This window comes from Protopterus annectens, chromosome 7.part0 (assembly GCF_019279795.1).
Source record: "Protopterus annectens isolate FY-2018-M chromosome 7.part0, PAN1.0, whole genome shotgun sequence".
NCBI lineage: Eukaryota > Metazoa > Chordata > Ceratodontiformes > Protopteridae > Protopterus > Protopterus annectens.
The window spans coordinates 714,340,000-714,361,213 of record NC_056739.1 but is presented as its reverse complement, the minus strand read 5'-3'; the positions used below and the strand labels follow the sequence as shown (position 1 = coordinate 714,361,213).

The 21,214-nt window shown below is 44.5% G+C and overlaps 1 protein-coding gene across 1 annotated transcript in view; it reads right to left on the bottom strand.

The window, feature by feature from the left end:
- LOC122806648 (paired amphipathic helix protein Sin3a-like) overlaps nt 1–21,214 on the bottom strand; it is a 1,265,677-nt gene that overhangs the window by 536,687 nt on the left and 707,776 nt on the right. Inside the window, exon 6 of the mRNA XM_044077239.1 lies at nt 9,807–9,925. Coding sequence (XP_043933174.1) covers nt 9,807–9,925 — 119 coding nt within the window. The remainder of the gene's footprint in view (nt 1–9,806; nt 9,926–21,214) is intronic.

Here is a 21,214-nt window from a genome sequence, read left to right as displayed (position 1 = left end):
GTAGTATCGGTAAAGGACGCGGGCCGAGGATGCCGGTCCCGGTCCTTCCGTTGTTTGGAAGATTGAGTTGTCGGTTGATCCGACGGCATGATATACGCAAAGGATTCGCCGAAAAAGTCTTCAGCAAATTCTGCCCGGCGCCTGAGAGTGCGCTTATTAAAGCAAGCACAGGCAGCACAGGCCGAGACGTCGTGGTCTGGGCCCAGGCAAGGAAGACAGTAGGAATGGAAGTCCTTATGAGGTATTTGTTTACCACAAGACAAACAATTATTAACTTTCTCAATTTGTTCTGACATCGGCTGAGGCAAGAAAAAATGTTCCCAACGGGTACTTAGCTTTAGATGACTTCGGTACTGAAAACACAGGAGCTGACCGACCGGCACTTGCGAACTGCTTCTGCTTCGGGCACCGCGCGGCAAGAAAGACTGAAGAAGATGGCGTCGGCCGATGCCTTTATACTCCAGCCGTTGTGATGTCGGAGAGGAGGCGACACCAGCCGACGCCAGACCCAGACTTTGGAATTCGGCTGACCGAGGGCTGCCTGAGGCAGGACAACCCATATGTTATGACTGCAGTTGCATTCTTGAAGGACATCCGCACTCTCTAAAGCTTAAAATACAGCATCCATGGGACCAGATGACATCCCGGGCTGTGTATTACACGAACTACAAAATGAACTGGCACCACACCTAAGTGTCATTTTTAATCATAGCCTCACCACAGGCTTCGTGCCCACTGAGTGGCGCACAACTACAGTTATCCCACTCCACAAGGGGGGATCCACCTTGGATCCCCGGAACTACTGTCCCATTAGTCTGACGGGTCTGACCTGCAAGGGCATGGAACGCATTATCATGGAACTTATAAACAAAGACATTGGCAACCTTCAAACACTGGACCTCACCCAGTTTGGGTTCGTGAAGAGCCGATCTCGTCTCCTGAACCTGACTGACTTCTTCGAATCAGTCTCCAGAGCTGTGGACGAGGGAAAGGCGGTCCACACAGCCTATATGGACCTCGCCAAGGCCTTCAACACCATCTCCCACTTTGGAATCATAGATAAACTTACTAAGCTGGGCATAAATCCCTACGTCACTCGATGGGTTGCCAACTGGCTTACTGACAGAACCCAGACTGTAAAAGTAGCAGACTCCAAATCCAGCTCCAGACAAGTAACAAGTGGAGTACCTCAGGGTTCAGTCCTGGGACCGCTCTTGTTTGGCATCTACTTCTCTGAAGTACAGGCCAACACTAAGGGACTATGGCTAACAAAGTTGGCAGATGACTATAAACTGGGAGCCATTATTGAATCCCCAAATGATTTGGATATTCTACAAAAGGGCCTTACAGAAACAGATGCCTGGTGCCAGAGCCATGGGCTCAAGCTTAATGCCAAGAAATGTATAGTTATCCCCTTTAGAAAAAAACATGTATCCATGAATTACCACATAGGTGGCAGTATACTAAACATCGAAAGTCTGACGAGAGACTAAGGGACACAGGTGGACAGTGGTCTCACCTTCAATAACCACATCGCCACAACAGTCAGGAAATCCTTCTATGTGGCACACCTCACCACTAAGGGCTTTTCATCCAGAAAATATGAGGTAATTGTCCCACTGTACTCATCCCTCATTAGACCCATTATAGAGTATAATGCCCAGTTTGTTATGTACCTCACAAGACATCTGCAACAGCTGGAAACGCCGCAGAAATACCTCACTAAAAGAATCACAGGTCTAAATCAGATGCCATATGCTGACTGTCTAAAAAAACTCCAGCTATGCTCCGTGGCATATCGTCTACTCAGAGGTGATCTCTGCTTAACATACAAGACCATGTCAAACCCTGAGCTGTTGGACATGCTCCATTTAAAGAAATCCCAATCCCTCAGAGCCACAAGCTCCAGGGATCTAAACGTTGTCATCACAATGAACAAAACATGCTGGAGGGATAGGTTCCTGACCCAGAGACTCACCATACTCTGGAATAGACTGCCCATACATGTCAAGCAGAGCGCCTCCTTGGCCCTCTTCTAAAGGAACCCTGATGATTGGATGAGAGATAGGAAATTCTCCCCGAGGATCATGTCAGTCGCCTTGCTACACAGCAGTCCAGGGAAGTAAATATAGTGGGAAGAAATATCCAGGGAATTGTTATGGCTAGGCTTGTATAGGCCCTAGGGCCGATAGTCTAGTACCAACCTATGAACTTCAAACAGGGGTCTGACATTCTTGTGAATATGACTTCAGGAGTACCATGTGTCACCTTGGGGAAAAAAAAACAGTATTCAGAGTACCTGGTACTCAAGCCTGGGAAATTTTCAGGGGAAGAGAGAAATTTAAGGGAAGACAGAAAATGAGCAGTTTATGAAACATTGGAGTGAATGCAATTTGTTAAAATGTATACTTTTATTTACTTTCCTGTCCAAAGGGGGTTGAAAGAATTAGTTGTCACCAAAGAGCTAGAGAACAGTCTTGCCCTTGGGCTTATTAGAAGGTAAGCTGAACAGCCTCCCACTGTAACAACCTTTTCTACTACTGAAAAGTATATGCTGTAGTCGAGAAGATGGGAGGACAGACTTCAAGGTTTAAATTGAAATGCTAAGGGGAAGAATGGCATTGGAAAGAACCAAACTGTATCTCACCCACTTTTCCCACTTTTGATAAAAAGAATGCTTCTCTCTCTCTCTCTTTTTATGTCCTTTCAATCCCACACTATCAGCACCAATATAAATGATGACCCAACTTAACCAATGGATTGTCTTGACCGACAAAAAGGACTAAAGTGAGCCTCAATGACTTAGCCAAGGAGAAAAAAACATATTAAAAAGAAAAAAAAAAACTGCAGAAGATCATACGCAAGACAGGGGCAAAAAAGTACAGTTGTGTACACTTACCATAAATGTAGATGTTCGAGTGTATTCAATGTTGCAGTCATTACATCTGGGTTATCTGCTTGCAGGTAGCCCTCAATCGGCCTGATTAACAAAGTCTTGGGCCCTGCATCAGTTGTTGTCCCTTCATACATGATGTCAGGTCGTCAGGGGTATAAAACATGCAGCCGACGCCATTACATCAGTTTTTCCTGCCTCAGATGTCAGGTGTCCCCCTAATGGGGAGAAATTAAATATAAAAGTACAATGATATACCTCCAACAAAAAAGCAAATACACAAAAAAGGCTTTTAAGCATAGTAAAGGAAAGTAGAGGTATAGCCAAAAAAAGTTAGGGGGCTGGAAGGAGGGTAACCAGGACTGTAACGGTGAATACACTTGAACATCTACAATTATGGGAAGTGTACACAACTGTACTATGTTCTTTGTGTTTCACTGTTGCAGTCATTACATTTGGGTAGATTCTCAAAGCTGTGGTTGGGAGGAGGAATTTAGAAAACATTAGGACCAGTTATAAGGCCCTGCAAGACTGCAGTGGCAAAGCCAGCTCTGGATTTAGAGAAAATTGGCAAATGGTAATGCTTGGTGAAAATATGTACAGAACTCCAGGTAGCAGCTTCTAGGATGTCCCTGGTAGGGACGTCTCTGAGAAAGGTTGTAGAGGTAGATGCAGCCCTGGTGGAGTGAGGACTGATCCCCTGGGGGATAAGGTTTTCCATAGTGCTTATAGCAGAAATGAACGCAATGGCCTATCCATTTAGAAATGGTTTGCTTTTCAAATAGCCTTCCCCTCTGCCCCTGCAGCAAATGCTACCAGCAGTTGTTCAGATTTCCTTTGAGGCTTAGTCCTGTCCAAGTAGAATCTGAGTTGTTTGTGCACATCTAAGGAATGCAATATCCGTTCCCCTTTGTTCTGTGGATTGGGAAAGAAGGTTGGCAAATGAATGGACTGATTAAGAGCCACACTGGATACCACCATGAGCATGAAGAATGGATTGGTTCTGAGGGACACCCTGTCCGCATGAAAGATGATGAAAGGCTCCACTGCCATAAGGACTTGTAATTCAGATACTCTTCTAGCTGAAGTGATTGCTAAAAGGAAAGCTGTTTTCCAGGAAAGAAATTTTAGGTCTGCAGTAGCAGCTGATTCGAAAGGAAGTAGAGTGAGTTTCTCCAAAACAAAGTTAAGGTCCCAGGCTGGGGTTGGAGCTCTACTGGGTGGTCTTAAATATTTGGCCAATCTGAAGAACTGCTTGACCAGTGGATGAGAAAAGAGGGGGGTCTGTGCTATAATGAGCTGAAATGGCTGAGGCGTGGATTTTAATGGAGAAAAAAGACAGGCCCCTGTGAAGCATCTCAGTTAAGTATTGTAAAATCTGCGGTAAACTGGGCGCTGCTGTGCTCATCCCTTGAGAATAGTTCCAGGCACAGAATCTTTTCCATTTTTCAGCACAGGATTTTCTAGTGCTAGGCCTCCTTGCCTCTAAAATGATATCCATCACAGGTTTACTGAGGGATGGTAAAGGACAGATTATGTAATTAGTCAAGCTGCAAGGTTCAGTGTTAGAAGCTGAGGGTACAGAATCTAATTCTCCTGTTGAGACAACAGGGAAGGAGTCTGAGGCAGGTGCCATGGGGATAACCGTGACACTGCGCAGGAGGGGGTACCAGTGTTGGCGTGGCCAGTCTGGAGCAATCAACATCATCCTTGGTTTGTTGTGTTTGATTTTTAGAAGTACTTTAGAGAGCAGAGGCAGAGGGGGGAAGACACAGACTGATAGGTTTTTCCAGCTGAAGAAGAGAGCATCCACTTTCCAGGCTTGTTTGTGGGAAGTCCTTGTGCAAAACTTCTCCAACTGGTAGTTCTGGGGAAAGGCAAACACGTCTATATTTGCGCTCCCCCATTTGCTTGTCAACATGTTGAAAATCCTTGGTTCCAGTTTCCACTCGTGTGGGTCCATGAGGTTTCTGCTTAGTCCGTCTGCCAGTGTATTTAACTTTCCTGGCAGGAATTGAGCTTGTAGGCTGTGTTCTACAATGCCCATGGCTAGTCTGCAGAGGGGGTAAGAATGTGTACCCCCCCTGCTTGTTTATGTACCACATAACAGTGGTCTTGTCCATCTTTACCATTAGTTGTCCTGGAAGACTGTCAGAGCATTCTATACAGCTAACATTTCTTTTTGATAGATATGCAGGTGCATTTGACTTGGGTTCCATTTGCCCTGAATGCACTTCCCTGCCAGGTGAGCCCCCCATGCATAGTATGATGCGTCTGTTAGAGTTTGGGCGGCAGGGGGTGGTGTGAAAGGTAGTCCCTTGTTTTGGTGGCTGGCCTCTGCCCACCAAAGGAACTCTAGGCATAGGCAAGGTATGATAGGAATCACTGCTTCTAGATCCTGAGAATGTTGACACCATATGCTTTTTAGATACCACAGTAGTTTCCTCATATGTAGTGTTGCATATGGAATTAGAAGAATGCAGGAGGCCATGAACCCCAAGGCTTGCAGTATTTGTCTTGCAGATATAGCAGGGTCTTTGCGGCCACTTGTTTGAAATAGGTTGTCAAATGAATTTGTTTCTCTGGAGTGAGGTAGGCCATCTGGGAATTTGTATTCAAGTTTGCTCCCAGGAATATAATTTGTTGGCAGGGTACCAGTTGTGATTTCTTTTCCTTTATGGTGTACCCCAGACAAGTTAGAACCCTTTGTACAAAGGCCAGACGATTCAAAGGTACGTCCTGGCTTTCTGCCTGAATTAGACAATCATTCAGGTATGGGTATATTTGAATATTTCTTTGCCTGCAAAATGCAATAACTGGAGCTGGGCACTTTGTGAATACCCTGGGTGTAGTAGATAAGCCAAAGGGCAGTGCAGAGAACTGATAGCGTGTGTAGCCGGCTTTGAAGCGTAGGTATCTTCTGCAAGATTCCCTGATTGCGATGTGCAGGTATGCTTCTTTTAAATCTAGTGTTGCTAACCAGGCATCTTTGCCTAGCATAGAAAGTAATTGTTGAAGAGTCAGGATCTTAAATTTTGGAATCTCCAAAAAGGTGTTTAGAGTACACAGGTCCAGGATAGGACGCCATGAATTGTCTTTTCTGGGTACCAGGAAAAAGTCTCAAGTAGAAACCTTGTCCCTTTTCCTCTTCTGGTACCAACTGAATAGCCCCCATGCTTAAGAGAGAAAGTACTTGTTTTTAGGCCTCTGTCCAGTGATTTGGGGGAATGTCCAGCGACCCACTTGGTGTTGGTAATGTGTGGAACTGAAATCTGTATCCCTGGGACACTATATTTGAAACCATTTGTCCTGGGTAATGAGTTCCCAGTTCTTTGCATGAAGAGCAATCTTTCCCCCCAAAGGGGTAGCCAGTTGATAAGTGCTTGGAAATTTTAAAAGGAAGTCATTGAGACAGTTTACCATAGGGGGGAGTCTTATTACTCCCAGATTTGGAAGTGGAGGCCCCCCCACTGCTTAGTCCTGTATTTCCCCTGGGACTGAAACCTGGGTTTTTTTGCTGTGTCTGGGTTTGGTTTGAGAAGACCTGGAAGAGGTTGGAAAGGACCAATTCTTAGAGGGCCAGTGCCTACTAAATCTAGGAGGCTGAACTTGTAAGAAATCTTTAACAGTTTGCATAGATTTAGCTTCATCTTCCATCTTTTTAAGAACTTCCTCAGCCTTGCTGCCAAACAGGCGGTCCTGATTTAAGGGAGCATCCAACAATTTAGCTTTAACATGATCAGGCAAAGATTGCTCCTTAAGCCAAGCATGCTTTCTGAGCACAGACCCAGTAACAGTGGCCCTGCAAGAGACCTCTAATGAATAAAAACCACACTGCCAAGTATGTTATCCAACTTGTTCAGCAGAATGCATTAAATCCTGTAATTCCTTATTTTCCACACGGTCAGGAATCAACATAATTTTCTGTTTAAGCAATCCAATAACATGTTGCTGACACTTTAACATATGAAACTGGCAGTTTAAAGTCCTAATGGCCAAGGTTGCAGAAGTGTAAACCTTCTTACCCCATCTATTCAGCGCCCTGGAATCTCTTTCAGAAAGGGTAGGATTTTTAGCAGTAGAAGCCTTAATGCCCTTGGAACCCTGTGAAATAGTCTCTGGACCTGCAATAGGATTTTTAAAAGAAACTTGTGAGACTCAGGAACCCTGTAGTATTGGTCTGGTTATCTGGGAGCAGGAGGCAAGGAATCAGGGGCCAAACTAGACTTCGAAAAAGCATCACCAACAATGTCTAGTACAGGAGGAATAGCTAAAGGCTTATGCTGAGGTAGGAGTAAGAAATCCCTAAGCCTCTTTTTTGAATAAGAAAAATCCTGGCTTTCCCAGTGGAAATGATCCCTTAGAGTATGTAAGGTTTCCCCAAAAGAAAAATCCTCTGGAGGGGAAGCAGAGGGAATGGAGTCCTCTGTATCAGAGTCCTCATAAGTGGATAAGGCAAATCCAGATCATCAGAAGAATCAGAATAAAAACAGAACCGTGGTCAGAAGATTCATAAATCACTTCAGTCCTAGGCTTCTTAGAAAGGGGAGGATGACTACCCCTGATTAGAGTTATTAGATCTTCAGCCATTCTTATCATTTGTTTTTTAGGCATAGTGGCCTGAGCATGTGGCCTGGGAATCGTTTTTTTTAGGCATGGATCGAGATTTAGGCCTAAGAGAAGAAGGAGGCATCTGTTTAATATGCAAGTCCGTAGGCCTCAAGGCCCATCCAAGGTAGAGACATCTGCGGGTTCCATAGCTGAAGCATCTCCCGGCATACTGGACTCCGAATGGATCTCAGTAGAGGCCTGCAAATCAGAAGTAGCGGGTATCAGGGGCTGCGAAAGCGCCTCACTGAGTACCGGCAAACTGGCGATTGGCTTAGGAGAAGTGTTGTCGGCAGTTTTGGACCTCTGCGGCCTGTCTCTGTCTTTATCTTTGCGTTTTTTCAGAATCCCAGTAGTCGGATGGTTAACCGATGACATTTCTGGATAATTAAACTGAGAACCAAAATATTTAGAGGTGAAAATATACAGATGACTGATAACGCGCTGATTAAATAAAGCACAAAACCGACAGCAAGGTACGTCGTGGTCAGGGCCTAGGCAAGGAATACAGTACGAATTAAAATTTTTATGAGGTACTTGCTTTCCACATGTAATGCAATTATTAACTTTTACTGACATTGGTAAGGAGCAAAAAAAAGTTTTCCCCAACGGGGTATTTAGCTTTAGTTGAAGACTTTGATTCTGAAACTCGAAAATGAAAATTTGAGGAGTCGGCCGACCGGCACTTGCGAACTGCTTCTGCTTCAGGCACCGCACAGCAAGAAAGACTGGGGTAATGGCGTCGGCTGCATGTTTTATACCCCTGACGACATGGAAGAAGGGACCGCAACCGACGCAGGACCCAAGACTTTGTTAATCAGGCCAACTGAGGGCTACTTGCAAACAGATAAACCAAATGTAATGACTGCAACAGTGAAACATGAAGATCTGCCCTTTTAGAAGACATGTTAAAAATAAACATTTTAAACACGGTGGGAAACGCAGGCTTTTCCACCATACTTCAAGCTCTAATTTCAAAATTATTTTTTGAAAGTTAACTAGTATTACTGCATTGACTGAAAAGGGTCTATACCAGCTCACTTACCAGGGTAATAAAAAGTAATAAATTAAATACTTAGCAAGCAATGACACTTGTGCAGCCCCACAAGGCACATAAATAACTGACTTCAATATCCCCTTTGGGAGTTAGTAGTGAGAAACTTCAATCACAAAAGCAGGTGTGCAAGTTGGGAAGAATCATAATTTGATGGGACAAAGCCTCCACATTCTACATTCAAGCCTTTTTCCATATCAGTTTCAGGACTTGTTCTCTTTATCCTGGCTGTAAGAAATACTTATCAAATGTATCAGCTTCCACTAAGAAAGATAAAGCTTTTTGCACCTTCATAATGTTGTGTCCTGTCTGAATATATTACAGAACACAAAAACCTCTATAACGTGTATAAAGATTAAAAAAATGAAACCACTAGGGGCCTTTTGCCTAGCACAGTCACACTTGCTAACTACCTTAACTGTCATCACAAAAAGCTGTAGATGACATAGCCAAATCTTACTGAAAATGAACAAACAAATATAATATGGAAATAAATATGCAAAGAGAGGGAAAAAATCTGGTATGTTTGGGGGTAAGCAACACTTAAAATAAGAGCTGGGCAGAAAGTGGAACACAGGATGTACAAAAAGGCAGCCTTATATCTATTAAATATCCATACCTAGCCAGCCCAAGACCCATGCTGGTGTCTCACAATGAAGAGGACGCATACTTCTGTAGTTTCTGATTGGGAGAAGACTAGAGTAAGATGGGTAAAAAAACCCAAGTTACGATCTATTGGTAAAGTTAGTCTCCAAATAAGGCATTACATTTTACCCTTTCAGTAAGAGTATCTTCAGGACTGTCACACCAAGCAAGTGACTGCAAACATTTTTCATGACAACACTATTCCAGCAAGACTTTTTTTTGGAATGCATTTACAGTAAAATAAAACTGCGCCATCTCAAATAAAACACAAAAAATAGCATGGCAGTTTAATTTGCTCATAAAATGCTGGCTGAAGACTTCTAGCTTCTGCAAGCTGCAAATATCAAGTTATACAGTAGGTTTTCCCTACTTTCTCCAAAAGTTTAACAGCCACAAGATAGTTATGTCAACCTAACACCCCACAAAGGACTAAAACTATACATGTTCATTCTTTAAAGATGCCTGGATAGTACATTTTGATTTATCCACTATTAGAAATTTCAAATGGCATTAAATTTGTCCCAGACATTAGTCAAAGTCACTAAAATGCATTTTTCACTGGCACTAAAAAAGATTTCCAGTAATCGTAATGGGACCTTTACTTACCCCAAAAAAGGCGAAAGAAGTTGCACCAACTCTGACCTTGAAATAACTTCTTGGTTAAAAATTACCAAACACCGTAAAAAGTTTTCATATGCTTCAGCGCTTCGAAGTGCTTTACGGACCTTCAAAAAGGAGAGAAAATAAACTATGGTAAAAAATGGTGACAAGAAAATAAAACTTCACAAGGATCACTTTACTTTAAAGTACACCTAGAAGTGGGACAGACTTAACATGGCAAGGATAAAGCTGTTCTCTCTTCAACAGCATGCACCACTTCTTTGCTGCAGTCTTGTCCTGTTTAATAAGGATACAAGTGGTGCACTTAGCACTGAGTGCGGTAAGACGAGTTAAATTTACAAAATGATGCTCTCTCTCCTTTGGGAATGGTGACATTGACAACATGCTGATGCTACTTTGCTGCTATACTGGCAAAGCGTCTACTTAACAGAGTTGTTCTGTGTACTCCTAAAACTAAAGAATTCTTTGAGATGTCAAAACAGAGTTAATGACATAGTGGATTGGGGAGAAGACAAATGGTACAGTCATATTACCTTTCAGGTGTCACACAGCCCTTAGTTCCTGCTTCCTAAACTCTATCATTTTATTATGGAAAGAGCTTTCCAACCGTATGGCTTCACAAGCATTCTTAAGGTGCACATACTTAAAAAGCAAGTTCCTACTAAAGACTTTCACAGCATGGGGCATCTCATTCTCCCTCCTTTCAGTATACCATGCAACTGTTACAACTACAAAGAATCGAAAGAGGAGATGTGCTATCGAACAGTAAAGTACAGTTGTGTACACTTACCATAAATGTAGATGTTAAGACTGTATTCACTGTTGCAGTAATTACATTTGGGTTATCTGCTTGCAGGTAGCCCTCAGTCGGCCGGATAAAAAAAGTCTTGGGTCCTGTGTCAGTTGCTGTCCCTTCTTCTATGACGGCAGGTCGTCAGGGTATAAAACATGCAGCCGACGCCATTACATCAGTTTTTCATGCCCAGATGTCAGGTGCCCCCATAATGGGAAGCAATTAAATATAAAAGCACAAAGATATACCTCCAACAAAAAAGCAAATACACCAAAAAGGCTTTTAAGCATAGCAAAGGAAAGTAGAGGTATAGCCAAAAGAAGTTAGGGGGCTGGAGGGAGGGTAACCAGGACTGCAACAGTGAATACACTCGAACATCTACATTTATGGTAAGTGTACACAACTGTACTATGTTCTTCGTGTTTCACTGTTGCAGTCATTACATTTGGGTAGATTCCCAAAGCTATGGTTGGGAGGAGGAATTTAGACAGCATTACAGCCAGCTATAAGGCCCTGCAAGACTGCAGTGGCAAAGCCAGCTCTGGATTTAGAGAAAATTGGCAAATGAGAATGCTTGGTGAAAGTATGTACAAAACTCCAGGTAGCAGCTTCTAGGATGTCCCTGGTAGGGACACCTCTGAGAAAGGCTTTAGAGGTAGACGCAGCCCTGGTGGAGTGAGGTCTGATCCCCTGGGGGAGATGTTTTCCATGGTGCTTATAGCAGAAATTAATGCAATGGCTTATCCATTTAGAAATGGTTTGGTTTGAAATAGCCTTCCCCTCTGCCCCTGTAGCAAATGACACCAGCAGTTGTTCAGATTTCCTTTGAGGTTTAGACCTGTCCAAGTAGAATCTAAGTTGTCTGTGCACATCTAAGGAATGCAGTATCCATTCCACTTTATTCTGTGGATTGGAAAAGAAGGTTGGCAAATGAATGGACTGATTAAGAGCCACACTGGATACCACCTTGGGCATGAAGGATGGATTGGTTCTGAGGGACACCCTGTTCGCATGAAAGATGATGAAATGCTCCACTGCCATAAGGGCCTATAATTCAGATACCCTTCTAGCTGAAGTGATTGCTAAAAGGAAAGCTGTTTTCCAAGAAAGAAATTTTAAGTCTGCAGTAGCAGCTGTCTCAAAAGGAGGTAGAGTGAGTTCCTCCAAGACAAAGTTAAGGTCCCCGGCTGGGGTTGGAGCTCTCTTGGGTGGTCTCAAATTTTTGGCCCCTCTGAGGAACTGCTTGAGCAGTGGATGAGAGAAGAGGGGAGGTACTGTGTTATAATGAACTGAAATGGCTGAGGCATGGATTTTAATGGAGGAAAAAGACAGGCCCTTTTGAAGCAATTGTAAAATCCGAGGTAAATTGGGCGCTGCTGTGCTCATACCTTGAGATTAGTTCCAGGCACAGAATCTTTTCCATTTTTCAGTATAAGATTTTCTAGTACTAGGCCTCCTTGCCTCTAAAATTATATCCATCACAGGTTTGCTGAGGGATGGTAAAGGAGAGATTCAGTATTTAGCCAGGCTGCACGGTTCAGTGTTAGAAATTGAGGGCGCAGAATCTGGTTCTCCTGCTGAGACAGCAGGGAAGGAGTCAGAGGCAGGTGCCATGGTGATAACCGTGACACACTGTGCAGGAGGGGGTACCGGTGTTGGCACGGCTAGTCTGGAGCAATCAAAATCATCCTTAGTTTGTCCTGTTTGATTTTTAGTAGTACTTTGGAGAGCAGAAGCAGAGGGGGAAAGGCATAGACCGATAGGTTTTTCCAGCTGAAGGACAGAGCATCCACTTTCCAGGCTTGTTTGTGGGAAGTCCTTGTGCAAAATTTGTCCAATTGGTAGTTCTGGGGAGAGGCAAACCGGTCTGTATCTGGGCTCCCCCATTTGTTTGTCAACATGTTGAAAATCCTTGGTTCCAGTTTCCATTCGTGTGGGTCCATCAGGTTTCTGCTTGGTCCATCTGCCAGTGTATTTAATTTTCCTGGCAGGAATTGAGCTTGTAGGTGCACTTGGTAACTCAAGACTGTGTTCCACAATGCCATGGCTAGTCTGCAGAGGGGGTAAGAATGTGTACCCCCCAGCTTGTTTATGTACTACAAAACAGTGGTGCTGTCCGTCTTCACCATTAGTTGTCCTGGAAGAATGTGGTCCTAGAAGGCTGTCAGAGCATTCTGCACAGCTAAAATTTCTTTTTGATTGATATGCAGGTGCATTTGACTTGGGTTCCATTTGACCTGAATGCACTTCCCTGCCAGGTGAGCCCCTCATGCATAGTCTGATCCATCTGTTGTTAGAGGTTGGGCGGCAGGGAGTGGTGTGAAAGGTAGTCCCTTGTTTTGGTGGCAGGCCCCTGCTCACCAAAGGAACTCTATCTGTAAGCAAGGTATGATAGGAATTAAGAGCCACAATGGATACCACCTTGGGCATGAAGGAGGGATTGGTCTTGAGGGACACCCTGTCTGCATGAAATATGATGAAAGGCTCCACTGCCACAAGGGCCTGTAGTTAAGATACCCTTCTTTTGCTGAAGTAATTGCTAAAAGGAACGCTGTTTTCCAAGAAAGAAATTTTAACTCTGCACTTGCAGCTGGCTCAAAAGGAGGAAGAGTGAGTTTTCTGAATACAAAGTTAAGGTCCCAGGCTGGAGTTGGGGTTCTCCTGGGTGGCCTTAAGTTTTTGGGCCCCTCTGAAGAACTGCTTGAGCAGTGGATGAGAGAAGAGGGGTGGTTCTGTGTTGTAATGAGATGAAATGGCTGAGGCGTGAATTTTGATGGAGGAAAAAGAAAGGCCCTTGTGAAGCATCTCAGTTAAGTATTGAAGAATCTGAGGTAAATTGGGCGCTGTTGTGCCCATCCCTTGAGATTGGTTCCAGGCACAGAATCTTTTCCATTTTTCAGCATAAGATTTTCTAGTACTAGGCCTCCTTGCCTCCAAAATGACATCCAACACTGATTTGCTGAGGGATGGTAATGGAGAGGTTAGGAAATTAGCCAGGCTGAGAGGGTCAGGGTTTGAAGCTGGGGGTGCAGAATCTGTCTCTCCTGTTGTGACAGCAGGGTAAGGGTCTGAGGCAGGAGACATGTAGCCAGCTGTGATAAACTGCACAAGAGGGGGTACCACCGTTGGCGTGGCCAGTCTGGTGCAATCAATATCATCCTTGGTTTGTCCTGTCTGATCTTTAGTAGTACTTTGGATAGGAGAGGCAGAGGAGGAAAGGCATAAACTGACAAATTTTTCCAGCTGAAGGACAGAGCATCCACTTTCCAAGCTTGCTTGTGGGGAGTCCTTGTGCAGAATTTGTCCAATTGGTAGTTCTGGGGGGAGGAAAAAGTACAGTTTTGTACCTACCATAAATGTAGATGTCTGATAGGCATGCATCTGCAGTCCTTACAAATGGGTTGTCCTGTCGTCAGGCAGCCCTTCGGTCGGCCGGATTCCAAAGTCTGGGTCTGGCCTCGGCTGGTGTCGCACTTCACCCGACGTCATAGCTGCAGTTCTTCGGGTATAAAGGCATCAGCCGACGCCATTTTCCTCAGTGTTTCTTGCCCCAGATGCCAGGTGCCCTCTAGGAAGGCTAAATTTGGATAAATGCAAATGGTTCCAAATAGTAGAGAGCAAACAAAAAATAAGCATGTATGTACATATATACAAACAAATACACCATAATAGATTCCCCAGCTAGCTACAAGATGGGCAAATACCCTAGGAGTACCACAGAGGGAAGGAGGGTAGGTAATCCTGACTGCAGATGCATGCCTATCGGACATCTACATTTATGGTAGGTACAAAACTGTACTATGTCCTTCAAGGATGCATCTGCAGTCCTTACAAATGGGTACAATACCATAGCCAGACTGGGGAGGAGGAGAAAGAAGATTATGGTGTAGTTAGGATCCCTTGCAAAACAGCAGTGGCAAAACCTGCTCGGGATCTAGAGTATAAAGGTAAATTATAATGCTTGGCAAATGTATGCATGGAGGTTCAAGTAGCAGCCTCTAAAATGTCCTTGGTAGCCACTCCTCGTAAGAAAGCTGTGGTAGTGGCTGTAGCCCTTGTAGAGTGAGGCCTTATGTTTTCTGGAGTTTTCTTCCATGGTAGGAGTAACAGAATCTGATGCAATTTCCTATCCACTTAGAGGTTGTCTGTTTTGCAATTGCTTTTCCTTCCATTCCTGTTGCATATGCTACCAGTAGCTGGTCAGTCTTTCTATTGCTCTTGGTTTTGTCCAGGTAGTAGCGTAATTGTCTATGTACATCCAAAGTATGCAACAGTCTTTCTCCCTGTTCTGTGGATTGGGGAAGAATGTTGGTAGGTGGATAGCTTGATTTAAAGATACCCTGGAGACCACCTTTGGCATAAAGTAGGATTAGTTCTCATGGACACTCTATCTTGATGGAAGATTAGGAAGGGCTGTACTGCCATTAATGCCTGTAGTTCAGAAACCCTTCTTGCTGAAGTGATTGCAAGCAGGAAAGCAGTTTTCCATGATAAGTACTGTAATTCTGCTGTTGCTGCTGGCTCGAAAGGAGGGAGTGTCAACTTTTCTAGCACAAAGTTCAAGTCCCATGCTGGCAATGGTGGCTTCCTAGGTGGTTTTACATTTTAATCCCTCTCAGAAACTGCCTGAGTAGAGGATGTGAGAAGACTGGAGGATCCAAGTTGTATTCTGCTGAAATAGCTGATGCATGAATCTTAATGGAAGAATAGGGCAGGCCTGTGTGGAAGAGCTCTGCCAAGTATTCCAGGATGTTGGCTATGTTTACCAGTGACACATTCTCTCCTTTTGCAGTACTCCAAATGAGATATATTTTCCATTTTGCTGAATAATTTTTTCTTGTTGAGGGTCTGCGAGCCTCCAAGATAATGTCTTTAACCCTTTGAGATAAATCTGGGTTATTTGGTCTTATGTAATGTTCCAGGCAGCCAGCTGCAGAGTTTTCAGGTTTGGATGCAGGGTGTTGAAGTTGTTCTGTGTTAACAGCAAAGGAACTAGGGCAGAGGCCACATTTGTTCCCGAGACATGCTCCTCAGTAATGGGTACCAATGTTGCCTTGGCCAGACTGGAGCTATCAGGATGATCCTTGGACGGTCTTCTTTGATCTTCAATAGCACCTTGTGCATCAAAGGAAGAGGCTGGAATGCATATGCTGTCAGGCCTTTCCAACTGAAGGATAGAGTCCACTTTCCAAGCAAGTGGGTGGTACATCCTTGTGCAGAATTTTTCAGTTGGTGATTGTGTGGGGATGCAAATATGTCTATTTCTGGTAGTCCCCATTTCTTTGTAATGACCTTGAAGATGTCCGGATGCAGCATCCATTCGTGAGCATCCGTGGTAGTTCTGCTTAGGATGTCTGCTAGTATATTTTCTTTTCCTGGCACAAAAATTGCTTGAAACTGAATGTTGAAGCTCAGTGCCACATTCCAGAGGTCCATTGCCATCCGGCATAGAGGGTATGAATGTGTGCCTCCCTGTTTGTTGATGTACCACATAACTGTGGTGTTGTCCGTCCTTATCAGCAGTTGACCCTGTCGAAGAAATGGTCTGAATGCCTGAATTGCCAGTTTTACTGCCAGCATTTCCTTTTGATTTATGTGTAGGTGCAGCTGGTCTTGAGTCCATAAGCCTTGTATGCACTTGTCCAGCATGTAGGCCCCCAACCGAGGTCTGAGGCGTCTGTTGTGATGGTCTGGCTTGGTTGAGTGCTGTGGAAGGGCAGTCCCTTGTTTGATTGACAGGCCTGAGCCCACCATTGGAATTCTTGTTTCAGGCATGGAATCTGGGTTTCTAGGCTGTGCTTGTGCTGAGACCATAAATTCCTTAGGTACCACTGTAACTTCCTCATATGTAGTCTGGCATGAGGAATCAATATTATGCAGGATGCCATGTAACCAAGGCTTGCAGGACTTTTCTTGCTGTTAGCTGGTTCTGCTTTGTTAATGCCATGAAGTAGAGAGGGAGTTGCTCCTGTTTTTCTACTGTCAGGAATGCCATTTGTTTTGATGTGTCCAAATCTGCACCTAAGAAGGTTATTCTTTGGGATGGTATCAGTCTTGACTTTTTATATTGACTGAGTATCCCAGGGCTTGTAGTAGATGAATGACCCTTTCCAAATCTTTTGTTAATTTGTTTTGTTGTCCGCTTGTAACAGGCAGTCGTCCAGGTAAGGATAAATTTGAATTCCCTGAAGCCTGCAATGAGCAATTACTGATGCCAGGCATTTCGTGAATACTCTGGGCAGTAGATAAGCCAAAGGGCAATGCTGAGAATTGATAATGCTCTGATCCTGCAAGAAATCTGAGGTATCTTCTGCAATTTGGTCGTATGGGGACGTGCAGGTATGCCTCCTTGAGATCTAGAGTTACCAGCCAAGACTCCTTGCCCAGCATGGGAAGAAGCTGCTGTAGGGTCAGCATTTTGAATTTTGGAACAATGAGGTATGTGTTTAAAGCGGACAGGTCGAGAATAGGTCTCCATTGGTTTTCTTTTCTTGGTACCAGGAAGAGTCTGGAGTAAAATCCTTGTCCTTGTTCCATAGATGGTACCCTTTCTATAGCTCTCATCCTTAGTAAGTGAGTTATTTGTTCTAGAGCTTCTGTCTTCTGATTTGGAGGTAGGTTTGGCATTCCTCTCTTCCTTGGTAGAGTATGGAAGTGAAACCTGTAACCTTGGTCTATTGTCTGTAAAATCCATTTGTCTCCTGTGATGTAATGCCAGTTTACTGAAAATAAGGCTACCTTCCCGCCTAAGGGTGCTTCTAGTTGTTCCCTGGTAGGCGGTGCCAGAGCCAAGTCACTGTGATTGTCCTGTGGAAGTGGTGGTGGCTGGATCTGTGGCTGTACCTCGCTGGTTGTTAGCCTGCCACTGGCGCCCCTGTAGGCACCTCTGGATTGATTTCTGCCTCTTGAGCCTATTCCTGCCTCTCTGAGCTCTGGAGGTGTCTGGAAAGGACCAATTCTTGGAAGGCCAGTTCCTGCTAAACCTTGGAGGCTGGACCTGCAAGAAATCCTTGACTGCCTGAACAGATTTTGCTTCGTCTTCCACCTTCTTCAGCACCTGCTGCGCAGGGGAGCCAAACAAATTGAGCTTATCCATGGGAGCATCTAGGAGCTTTGATTTAACATGGTCTGGTAAGGACTGCTCTTTCAACCATGCATGCCTTCTGATCACTGTGCCAGTCATGGCTGATCTAAAGGAAGCCTCCAGTGCATCATAGCCGCATTTTAAGGAATGATTACTGACCTATTGAATGTTATGTACCATTTCCTGTACAGATTTTTTGTCTAATGGTTCATCCGAGGACAGTTTTTTAGTTAATTGGTCTAACATAAATTCCTGATACTGAATCATGTGGAATTGACAGTTCAAGGCCCTAGCTGAAAGAGTAGCAGAAGTGTAAACTTTTTACCCCATCTCTCTAAGGCCCTAGATTCCCTTTCAGAGGGAGGGTTTTGGTAGAAGAAGCTGCTACAGCCTTGGGTCCCTGGGAGATAGTTTCGGATCTGCAAAAGGGCCTTATACAAATGATAATGTGTGTCCGAACCCTGTAGTACCTATCGGGCTTAGCAGGGGCTGGAGGAAGAGAATCAGGAGCAGTACAAGCATCATTAAAAGCATCATCCACAACAGTAAGTACTGGAGGAATGGCTAAAGGCCTATGCTGTGGCAAATGCAAAAAGGTTCTAAGCCTTTTCCTAGAGTCTGAAAAATCCTGGCCCTGCCATTGAAATTGTTCCCTCATAGCATGCAAGGTTTCCCCAAAAGAAAATTCCTCAGGCGAAGAGGCAGAAGGAATGGAGTCTTCTGCATCAGAGTCCTCATAAGGAGAAAAGGGGCCCTCTGAAAGGTTTGAATTATCTGACTCATCAGAGGATCCATCTGAAGAAACTGGCTCAAGGGGCTCTACTCTAGTCCTCTTCTCTGGAGGTGGGTGAGAGGCCCTGTCTGGATGTGGTTGGGATCCCCGGATCAAAGAAATGAGATCCTCTGCTAGACTATGCATTTGTGAACTGGAACTAGGCCTGTGAGAGGGGGTCTTAGCAGGCACCGATTTGGTAGATTTTGCTGCTTTAGCCCTGGCAAAGGCCTTAATAGACATGGATGCAGGAGGCCTAGCAGCTCCACGTGCAGGGGTAGAAATATCCAAAGGGATAGTATCAGATAAATCCTGAACCTGCAAGAGCAGGTGGGATTTCAGTAGCAGATTCAGCCAGGCTGGATGAGGCCTCGTAAGTGGCAAGCTTTCGGCAAGGAAGAACCGTGGACTCTGTTTCAGCCGAACGAGACACTCGGTTGGCTTAACCGGTTTCGGCCGAAACCGCGGACCGCGAGTGTCGGTCCTTTTCCTTGCGTTTTTTAGAAATTTGCGTAGTCGGAGTATCCGACGACATAATCTAAGCAAAATCGGTGCCGAAAAACTCTTCAGCAAATTCCGACCGACGTCTAAGCGTCCGTTGGTTGAAAGAAGCACAGGCTAGACAAGCTGCTACGTCGTGGTCTGGGCCTAAACAAGGTAAGCAGTAAGAGTGGAAATCTTTATGAGGTATTTGTTTCCCACAAGTTAAACAGTTATTCACTTTTTCTGACATCGGCTGAGGCAAGAAAGAGTCCCCAACGGGGTACTTAGCTTTTTAGAAGTCTTCAGTACTTGTAGTAGTAATCTCTGGTTCTGACCGACCGGCACTTGCGAACAGCTTCTGCTTGAGCCACGCGGCAAGAAAGACTGAGGAAAATGGCGTCGGCTGATGCCTTTATACCCGAAGAACTGCAGCTATGACGTCGGGTGAAGTGCGACACCAGCCGAGGCCAGACCCAGACTTTGGAATCCGGCCGACCGAAGGGCTGCCTGACGACAGGACAACCCATTTGTAAGGACTGCAGATGCATCCTTGAAGGACATCAGGTCTATATTTGGGCTCCCCCATTTGTTTATCAACATGTTGAAAATCTCTGGTTTCAGCTTCCACTCGTGTGGGTCCATGAGATTTCTGCTGAGCTCGTCTGCCAGTGTATTTAGTTTTTCTGAAAGGGATTGAGCCTGTAGATGCACTTGGTAGCTCAAGGCTGTGTTCCACAGAGCCATGGCTAGTCTGCAGAGGGGGTAAGAATGGGTATCCCTTGCTTGTTTATGTACCACATAACACTGGTGTTGTCCATCCTTACCATTAATTGTCCAGGAAGAATGTGGTCCTTGAAGGTTGTCAGAGCATTCTGTACAGCTAACATTTATTTTTGATTGATATGCAGGTGCATTTGACTTGGGTTCCATTTGTCCTGAATGCACTTCCCTGCCAAATGAGGCCCCCATTCATAGTATGATGCGTCTGTTAGGGTTTGGGCGGCTGGGGGTAGAGTGAATGTTAATTCCTTGTTTTGGTGGCAGGCCTCTGCCCAACAAAAGAACTCTAACTGTAGGCAAGGTATGATAGCAATCATTGCTTCTAGATCCTGAGAATGTTGACACCATAGGCTTTTTAGATACCACTGTAGTTTCCTCATATGCAGTCTTGCATATGGAATTAGTAGAATGCAGGAGGCCATGAACCCCAAGGCTTGTAGTATTTGCCTTGCAGATAGCAGGGTTTTTGTGGCCATTAGTTTGAAGTAAGTTGTCAAATGAATTTGTTTCTCTGGCGTAAAGAAAACCATTTGGGAAGTTGTGTTCAAGCTTGCTCCCAGGAATATAATTTGTTGACAGGGTACCAAATGTGACTTATTTTCATTTATGGTGACACCAGACAAGTTAGCACCTTTTGTACAAATGCCAGATGATTCAAAAGTATGTCCTGGCTTTCTGCCTCGTCCAGGTATGGGTATATTTGAATATTTCCCTTGCCTGCAAAATGCGATGACTGGAGCTAGGCACTTTGTGAATATCCTGGGCGCAGTAGAAAATCCAAAGGGCAGTGCAGAGAATAGATAGTGCATGCAGCCTGCTTTGAAGCGTAGGTATTTTCTGCAAGATTCCCTGATTGGGATGTGCAGGTAGGCTTCTTTTAAATCCAGTGTTGCCAGCCAGGCATCTTTGCCTAGCATAGGAAGTAACTGGTGAAGAGTTAGCATCTTGAATTTTGGAATCACCACAGAAGTGTTTAATATAGAAAGGTCCAGGATAGGATGCCAAGAGTTGTCTTTTCTGGGTACCAAGAAAAGTCTTGAGTAGAAACCTTGTCACTTTTCCTCTTCTGGTACAGTTTGAATAGCCTTTATGCTTAAGAGAGAGAGTACTTCCTTTTGAGCCTCTGCCCACTGATTTGGGGGTAGATCTGGCCAACCGTTTGTGGTAGGTAATGTGTGGAAGTGAAATCTGTATCCTTGGGAAACTATACTTAAAACCCATTTGTCCTGGGTGATGAGTTCCCATTTTTTTGCCTGCAGAGCAATCTTTCCCCCTAAAGGAGCAGTCAGTTGAGAAGTGCTTGGAAATTTTAAGGTTAAGTCATTGAGACAGTTTACCATAGGGTGGAGTCTTACTACTCCCTGATTTGGAAGTGGGAGCCCCCCACTGTTTAGTCCTGTGTGTACCCTGGGACTGCAGCCTGGGTGTTCTGCTGGTTCTGGGTTTGGACTGAGAAGGCCTGGAAGAGGCAGGAAAAGAGC